This window comes from Capsicum annuum, chromosome 10 (assembly GCF_002878395.1).
Source record: "Capsicum annuum cultivar UCD-10X-F1 chromosome 10, UCD10Xv1.1, whole genome shotgun sequence".
Lineage (NCBI taxonomy): Eukaryota > Viridiplantae > Streptophyta > Magnoliopsida > Solanales > Solanaceae > Capsicum > Capsicum annuum.
The window spans coordinates 195,592,131-195,601,723 of NC_061120.1; the positions used below are offsets into that span (position 1 = coordinate 195,592,131).

Sequence of the window (9,593 nt, forward strand, 5' to 3'; positions counted from 1 at the left end):
TAAAAGGGTCCTTTTGCAACACCTTTGTAACAGACTATTTAAACATTTCCCTTAGTCTTGTTCCTTAGTTAGCTTATTTTGAATCAAGATTGTAATATTGAAACACCATCCTCTCAAGAGAGAGTAGACCACCATTGATATCACAAAAGACAGTTTTCTTCTTGTGTTGTGCGTATCAGCTAGAAATGTGAGTTCTTGAGTGAACCGAGTTCCTATTGGGTTTGTGTAAGAACTTGGTGCTTGTTAACTTGTTTTGTAGAGGTTTTAGAGTTTGATACACTCTTTAGTTACTACCTAATAAGTTCTGTTTGTGTTAAGTTACCTATCCTTTTATTGTTTTAAGTTTGTGTTTTCTTCTTGTATCATATTGTTGTCTTGTTGTTACGGATTTGGGTGTGTTGTGGTGACTGTTTTGGATTTTTTTAGTCTTGTAGATACCATTTGGTATCATTTGGTATCAGAGTTAAGGCTGGTCTTGTTCTTACACTACCAATCTTGAGCTCTTCTAGTTGAAAATAAAAAAAAAAGAGTTGTTGGGTGTCTTGTGTTTGGCCGAGAAGTTGTCTAGATTTAGGTGTTATTTTTCTTGTCTTAGTAGTTTCGTGTGTTGGCTTGTTGTCCACTAACACACTTGAGTCTAAAGTCCAAGATTTGAGTTCTTGTTTAGTTGTTGTTGAGGGGTTGGACGGATTAGATATTGTTGTTGTTCAAAGTGTTCTTGTGTTTGTCTTAGGACTACTTTCAAGGCAACACTAAAGTGGCAAAGAAACAAAGACCTCCCAAAAAGCTTGTTTACCAAAAAGAGCGTCAAACATCTTTCAAGAAAGGCCAAAAACGGAAAGGGACAAAGACAAGGCAAAAAGGTGTTTTACCAATTTAGTGCAAGTTGGTGAAAAGTTGATGGAAACCTTTGACCCTTGGAAAGATAGTCCAAAATCTTGCATCCTCACTCCAAAATCGAAAATTATCACCAAACAACAAGATAGAACAACTCAAGATTGGAAAAACATCACACTTCAACTACAATTCCAGAAGGCCAAAAGAAAAGAAAATGTGGACCACAACAACAAAAAAACTCAAGATCTTGGACATTCAGAGTTTTTTTCTTTGTCTCAACTAGTTTCTTTCTATTGACTCCTACACTAGTTGGCAACTAAGTAACAACCTACTAAGTTGTGAACTAATTTTTGAGTACGTATTTTGTGTTAACATTCCTTGTGGTGCTTTGCTCGTTTATAATTCATAGTTATTCTTGGTTCAATTGCGTACAAAACTTCCTTAAGTCTTACAAACCGAAATCCATTCTAACTCAAGAGTAGCTTCATTCCCAAGTACTCACAAGTTGATAGACGACTTACAACACTTGAAGGGCCAAGTGAGGAAGATGAGTGAAAAGAGTGAGTGAGAGTATTTTGAACTAACACTTGCTCATTTTGAAGGTACATTTATAAATGGAACCACCACACATGGAACCCAAAACTTCCAATGCACAAACCGTGGACCATAATGTTATGAATGCTCTTGTAACTAGTATTGAGTCCTTTTCTCGGGACGTGGCTAGAGTGAATGCTATGGTTCAGAAGATGAGAGTGGAAATGGCTTCTATTAGTAGGCATGCAGAGAGGGTTGAAAGCCAACACAGTTCTCGACCCTCAACTCCTTAAAACACATCCCCAAGCATTGCCCCAAAGCCATGCACCAAAAAATGTATCCACCAAATGCCATATCTCAAGCAAACTGTTATCATAAGGCCGAGGCCTTGATGGACCTAGCCATTCCCCACATCACCAAGTCCCACATGAAGGACTTGGAACCCAAATGCCACCCTTAAATCCAAATACTCCGAACCAAAATTCTCCAATCCAAAGACCTTCTCCATTAAATGCCAATCCACTATACCAAATTCCAAATATCCAAAACCCGTCAATGCAAAAAGAGGGATATGTGAGAGAGAATCAAAAGGGGAGAGTATGGAATGTGTGATGATCCTTATTTGATGGAAGATGGGATGAGAGGTAGAATGGTAAAATTAAGAAAAAATCGAGGGCTTGATTATAGGGGTGGCCAAGGTGTTCGGGAAAGAGATGTTGGTCTTAACATTATCAAAATGGGACTTTCAATATTTAGGGGAGAAAGTGATCCCCAAGAGTTTCTCGCATGGTAATCCGCATGCGAGAGAGTCTTTCAAATGAACGATCTCATGGAGGAGAAGAAGAGTTGCTACGCCATTGCTCATTTTGAGGGATATGCTACCACGTAGTATGAGTATGTCAAACATTTTGGCGATGTATTGATTGAGGTTAACCCCATCCTTGGTTTTCGTTAAGGTATCTTATGAGGCAAAAATACCTTCCCGAAAGCTATAAACATGAACTCCTTGTAAAATTGTATAACTTGAAGCAAGAAAACAAAAGTGTGGCAGCTTAATATGATGAGTTTTAACAACTCATCTTGAAACTTGATCATAGAGGAGAACACGGTACATCTGGTTCAAGGTCGACCTAAATAAGGAAATCTCTACGCATATGACACTTCATAAGTTTGAAACTATTGAAGGAATCTTTCAAGCGGCTTTGGAGATTAAACAAGAGAACAAGGAAAGGTTGGCATAAAAAACCAAAGCGTACCAAGGGTCATCAGGTTGGACCAAGGGAAAAAAGGTGGGTCCATCGACTTTGGGGTGGGACATGTCCAAACAACAACCAGCCAAGGCCCCTCTACCCGTGAGTAAGATTGCTCAACCACCTCCTCTACAGTTTAAGAGCAAGACAAATGTTTCTTCCAATGTTAAAGGATTCCAATGCTTCAAATGCCACGGATGGGGACACAAGGCTAGTGAGTGTCCTAATTGGAGAAATATGATATTGAGGGAAGGGAAGTTGTATTTCTTGGGGGAAGAATTGGTGCTTGAAATAGTTGAAAGTCAAAAAGTCTCTCAAGAAGGAGAGGGAGGGGAGGTCGAGAGGCCTAGTAATGATGATGAAGATGAGGTTTGGCCGTAAGAAGGTGAACTTGAAGTACCTAATTATGTGTTATGGAGAGTTATAATTATCAAAGCATTGGATGATCCTAGCCAATGGGTAAATCTTTTTCATACTAAGTGCCTCATTAAGGGGAGTGTAGCTAGTGCCTCGATGGTAGATCACTTGAAGTTGCCAACTACTCCACATGTGAATCCGTGTAGACTCTAATGGTTGAACGATTGTAGAGAGTAAAAGGTAACTCGTCCAATGGTGATTCAGTTCAATGTTGGAAATTATGAGGATGAGGTACTTTGCGACATCATTCCTATGCAAGCTTGTAGTCTTTTGTTGGGTCGACCATGGCAATGGCAATATGATAGCTCAACTAAGCATTATGGCTGCTGCTACTCCTTTGAGTTCAAGGGTTAGAAGTACAACCTCCGACCACTATGACCATCATATGTGTGTGAGGCACATCAACAAATGAAGAGTTTACAAGAAAAGGGAAAGAAAGAGAAAGAACCTGAGGGTAAAGGGGTTGAACCCGAGAGTGAGAAATATGAGGAAGAAGAGGGACTCTCAGTCTTGAGGGGTAGGAATGCGATGGTAATGTTGGCCCAAAAAGGAGATCTCTTTAAGGAGTATGATGACACTACTCCCATTCTACTTTTGGCTCATTTTTGAATGCTAACCCGTCCACTTCCCCTATCCCGTCTTCTATTTCTAATGTTTTGCAGGATTTTGATTATGTATTTCCTAGTGAATTATCGCAAGTACTTCATACACTTTGAGGAATTGAGCACCAAATTGACTTTGTTTTAGGGTCGCAATTGCCGAACAAGCCGTCTTATAGGAGAAACCCCACGGATACAAAGGAACTCCAATGGCAAGTTTAGGACCTTCTCAACAAAGAATACATCAAGGAAAGCATGAGTTCGTGCGCGGTCCCGGTGTTACTTGTGCCGAAGAAGGATGGGATGTGGCAAATATGTGTAGACTGCCAAGCCATAAATAAAATTATGATAAAGTATCATCATCCTATTCCTAGGTTAGATGATATGCTTGATGAACTAAATGACACTTGTGTGTTTTCTAAGATTGATCTGAGGAGCAGATATCACCAAATCCATATGCAATCGGGTGATGAATGGAAGACCACATTCAAGACCATGTTTGGTCTATATGAGTAGATGGTCATGCCATTCGGTCTTACTAATGCTCCTAGTACCTTTATGCGGCTAATGAATCATGTGATGAAGTCGTTTATTAGCAAGTTTGTGGTTGTGTACTTTGATGATGTTTTAGTTTATAGTAAGTCCCTTAATGAATATATATTACATCTAAGGAGTGTGTTTGATGTTCTTAGGAAAGAAAAGTTTTATACTAATATTAAAAAATGCTTCTTTGGTATGGATATAGTTGTGTTTTTAGGATTTGTTGTAAGCTCGTGGGGAGTAGAGGTAGACGAATCCAAGATAACCGCCATTAAAGATTGGGCAACCCCTAAAACCGTAGGTGAAGTTTGGAGTTTTCACCAGTTGCAAGTTTTTATAGGAGGTTCGTCAAAGGATATAGTACCATTGCAGCCCCCTTGACTAAAATCATCCAAAAGGACCAACCTTTCAAGTAGGGTGAAGAGCAATCTAAGGCCTTTAAGACCTTGAAAGATATGCTCATTTCGACACCAGTATTGCAATTGCCTAAGTTTTACAAGATGTTTGAAATAGAATGTGATGCTAGAAAAGTGGGAATAGGTGCGGTTTTGATGCAAGAATTGAAGACTATAACTTACTTTAGCAAAAAGCTCAAAGGATTAACTCTAAACTACTCTACGTATGATTTGGAGTTGTATTCCTTTTTTAGAGTATTAGGCAATTGGCAACACTATCTTTGGCCCAAAGAATTTGTAATCCGAAATGAACATGAATCTTTGAAGCACCTTCGGACACAAGACAAACTTAACAAACGACATGCCAAATGGATTGAATTTCTTGAAACCTTTTCCTATGTGATTCAATACAAAAGGGGTAAGGATAATGTGGTAGCCGATGCGTTGTCTAGAAAGCATGTTCATGTGTTCACTTTATCGTCCAAGCTAATGGGGTTAGAGAGCCTCAAGTTTTTATATCCCGAGGACCCTTACTTCTCTCCTATCCTTAGAGAAAGTGAAGCCGAGAGAAAAGAGGCATTCAGATTCCAGCCTCTATGCCGTGTTTGATGGGTACTTATTTTCAGGAAGATAGTTGTGTGTACCTTCTAGCTCTTGGAGAGAGTTGTTTATGAGGAAGGCACACGACGACGGTCTCATGGGTCACTTTGGAATTGATAAAACCCTCAGAATATTGGAGAAACAATTCTATTGGCCAAGGATGCGCAAAGTTGTTGTGAAAATTTGCAGCCAATGCATGGATTGTAGGAGTGCTAAGTCTAGGATCCTTCCTCACGGGTTGTACACCTTGTTTCCCACTCCATTACATTCGTGGTTTGATATTTCTATGGATCTCGTATTGGGTCTTCCACAGAATCAAAGGGGTTGGGATAATAACTTTATTATTGTTGATCGTTTCTCCAAAATAACACACTTTATTCCTTGCAAAAATAGTGAAGATGCGGCTAGTGTAGCTTCTTTGTTTATTGAACATGTTGTTAAGTTGTACAACATCCCAAATACCATTGTAAGTGATAGATCCAAGTTCCTTAGTCACTTTTAGAAGTCAATGTGCAGTAGGCTTTGTACCAAGTTGTTGTTTTCTACGTCTTGCCACCCACAAACCGATGTCCAAACGGAAGTAGTAAATAGAACCTTGGGTTCTATGCTATGTTCCATGGTTAAAGGTAAGTTGACCTCTTGGGAGGATCACCTACCACTCATAGAATTTGCTTACAATCGGGTGATCCATTCAAGTACGGGTATCACGCTCTTTGAATGTGTCTATGGCTTCAACCCCCTAACCTCCTTGGATATAACTCATTTTCCAAGTGATGTCTTTGTTATCTTATATGGAAACAAGATGGATGAAGCTATGAAAAGCTTACATGAGAAGGTGAGGTTGTGGCTTAGAAGAAGAAGCAAGAGGTGGCCAAATGAGTCAACAAGGGTAGAAGACGCCTTGTGCTTGAGCCGGGAGATTAGGTGTGGGTACACCTACAAAAAGACTGATTTACCAACCAAAGAAAGGGAAAGTTGCTTCCACGAGGTGATGGTTCATTCCAAATTCTTAAAAGAATCAATGATAATGCTGACAAGATCGACTTGCCTCTGGAATACTAAGTGAATAACACGTTCAACGTGTGTGATCTCTCACGGATTGATACCATTGAAGATGAAGAACCCGTGAGTTTGAGGTCAAACTCCTCTAAATATGGAGAGGATGATACAGGTGTCATGGGCTCCAGACCATTTACTAGAAGCCAAGCTCGAGAACTACAAAGATTTCAAGGCGCGTTTATGAAAATGGACGCGATTGAGCGTGTTGCGAACTCGCCCAAGGGAGTGAATGCCTTGACATGTGAGGGCTTACCTTAGGTGCTCAAAATACACCCAACGCTTTCCCAAAACACTCCATACCTTCCACCCCTTCATTAAAGGTTAAGGAGTCCTTTTGCAATACCTTTGTAATAGACTATTTAAACATTTTCCTTAGTCTTGTTCCTTAGTTATCTTATTTTGAATCAAGATTGTAACATTGAAACACCATCCTCTCAAGATAGAGTAAACCACCATTGACATCACAAGAGACGATTTTCTTCTTGTGTTCTGTGTATCGGCTAGAAACGTGAGTTCTTAAGTGAACCGAGTTCCTATTGAGTTTATGTAAGAACTTGGTGATTGTTAACTTGTTTTGTAGATGTTTTAGCGTTTGATACACTCTTTAGTTGCTATCTAATGAGTTCTCTTTGTGCCAAGTTACATATCCTTTTATTGTTTTAAGTTTGTGTTTGCTTCTTGTATCATATTGTCGTCTTGTTGTTGCGGGTTTGGGCATGTTGTGGTGACTGTTGCGGACTGTTTTGGTGTTGTAGATACCGTTTGGTATCAATCAGGGAGTTTCCAATTAAAATGATAAAATGGAAGATGAACATTGATCGAACCAAATGTAACCCCCGGACACATTCTCCTTCCGGAACCAAAAGGAAGAAGCTCAAAGTTATTCCCCATGAAATCCACAGAGCTCTGCTCGAATCTCTCAAGCATAAAGCTTTCCACGTCTTCCCAGTACTCGGGATCCCTCCCCATCGCCCAAACATTAACCATGACTCTTGTTTTTAAAGGGATAGTGTAACCATTGATGTTTGTTTCTTCCCTGCATTCTCTTGGAACTAAGAGAGCGAGTGGAGGATGAAGTCTCAAGGTTTCTTTAACAACTTGTTTTAGGTATTTCAATTCCTCAATAACATCCTCATCGAAAGTCTCTTTTCCCTTGAATGTCTCTCTTACTTCTGCTTGTGCCTTTGCTAACACACTTGGGTTCCTCATCATTTCTGTCATAGCCCATATTACTGTTGTTCCTGAAGTTTCTGTTCCCGCTGAGAACAAGACCTACATTTCATTATTAATTATAGAAGAATTAATACCGTCCATCCAACTGCTTAAATTTGCAATAGCCGGCAGTTGTAGATATGTGTATAGTCATATATAATCAGTGTATAATCTAAGTCTACTGACTAGGAAAAATAATCAGTGAATCCAGACGACTATTTGTGTAAGATTTATTTATTAGAAATTGAGGTAACAGAGAGTGGATTAAAAATATCAAACTGCTAATTCCACCAATTCCCTAAGAATTTGAATCTACTTTTATGGTTATTAATTGTGCAATATTTTATGGTTATTATTAGAACATAAGGCTTTAAAAATTTGAATGGATTAAAAAGAATCCAACTGCTAATTCCACCAATGACCTAAGAATTTGAATGAATTTGTCTTGATCTTTTAACAATTCCCCAAAGGCTGCTTTGCATGTAATTGAGAGCTCTCATACCATGAAATTTGTTCCGTAATGTTTATCAGCTCTCCACATGTCGATGACCGGATGAATTCCACGAGACGTGTAGTCTCGTCGCGCCTAATGGAACTAAAGGACCGAACGTTCTTGACAGTGAGGAGTTCCATGACACATACTTTACGCATTTGCCTCCAATATTCTCCATAAGGACTAAACGCGATGTCTGTGCACTTGTAACATATTATGTCGAGGGATAATAATTTAGGCCTCGATGACCATAGTAATTTCGCCTAGTTGAAGGTGCATGAACGCCCATATTTTTTGGCCAAGTTTGTTAGTGCATGATGGGGAAGTCCACCTTCTAGTACGAAGTGATGGACACTTCCTAAGACGGGCAATTTCCAAGGGCCTGGAGGAAGTTTTTTGTACAAGTTTCTTGATTTTGTCCATTCCACTAAGAAGTAAATAGAGGAATGATAGGAAAAGGAATACGAAAATGAAGTTGAATGGAAATTGAAATTCCATTAGTTAGATAGCAAAAGAAGTGTCTCAATTCTCAAGTTCAAAGCCTTGTTGAGTAGGATTTGTTTTGGCCTAATATATTATCTTAATGTCAAAGACAAAATGATCTGAGATTAAGGGCGTGTTTGGTATGAATTAAGGAATACGTTTTCGTGTTGAGAACTAAGTTTTTTTTTTTTTTTTTTATCATCTGGTGTTGACAACGACAAGTAAACAGATTGTCCCAACAACATTTAAATATATATGTGGAATTATACTTGGTATGTTGTTGTTGTGAAGGAACCTTGGAATAACTAGTAAGTTGCTGTCAGGAGGTCATGAGTTCAAGTCGTGGAAATAGCTTCTGACAGAAATACAAGCTAATTCTGCATACAATAAAATCTTGTGGTCCGGTCCTTTTTCTAACTCTATATATAGATGGAGCTTAATGCACTAAGATGCCTTTTTATGATGTTATTGTTGTATCGGATAGAATTTGGGGGTTGGGGTTTGTGGTATGGTGATAGTAGAAAGGAGACAATTTATGTGGAATTAATGCCACTTATGCCACTTACTTAAAAAAGAAAATGTCAATTGTCTTTCCTACATCAAGTAAGAAAGTCATTTTTCTGATCTTCTATAAATTTGTTTTCTCTAGAAAATGTGTTTCAAACAATTTGATCAATCAAATATGAATTTAATAATAAAAAAAAACTCAGCACAAAACACACCCTAAATATAATACTAGTAGATTTTACGTGCAAGTCATTAACTTGGTATAACTAAATGAAAGTTGGCATTCAGATAGAGACCATTTTTACACAAACTAAATGAAAGTTGGCATTCGAGATAGAGACCATTTTTGACACATACTTTCTCTAGTTCAAAATAAGTAAATTTTTGTGTTATTAGTGGAGTTTATAAAGTTTTGATAATTGATAAAATAGATGAAACATGTTAGTTGAAATGATCCACCGGTATACAGTCTAAAGAAGGACAGTCCACACAAGAGTTTACCAATATGAAGGGACAAGAGCACTTGGTTTCAGGAATGGAAAAGCAGATGCAGTTGATAAACTCAAAACAATCATCACGTATGGAATAGAAGACATTGAATTTGATTAAAACACATGAAGAGAAAGAGAGTTTGAGTTGAAAAAGAGTTCTACTTGACGAAGGAGTT

General features: G+C 38.5%; 1 protein-coding gene and 1 pseudogene across 1 annotated transcript; both read right to left on the minus strand.

Annotated features, from left to right (window-relative positions):
- Nucleotides 1–6,903: 6,903 nt before the first annotated feature.
- On the minus strand, nt 6,904–7,716 carry LOC107845028 (premnaspirodiene oxygenase-like). Its single transcript, XM_047398284.1, has one exon. It carries the CDS (start codon nt 7,450–7,452, stop codon nt 7,000–7,002), a length of 453 nt encoding a protein of 150 aa, XP_047254240.1. The 5' UTR covers nt 7,453–7,716; the 3' UTR covers nt 6,904–6,999.
- Nucleotides 7,717–7,743: 27 nt separating this feature from the next.
- Nucleotides 7,744–9,120, minus strand: LOC124888073 (annotated as a pseudogene).
- Between the last annotated feature and the right edge of the window lie 473 nt (nt 9,121–9,593).

What these genes read in the sequence shown, in the direction of transcription:
- LOC107845028 (XM_047398284.1), bottom strand. Translation starts at nt 7,452, where the DNA reads ATGACAGAAATGATGAGGAACCCAAGTGTGTTAGCAAAGGCACAAGCA.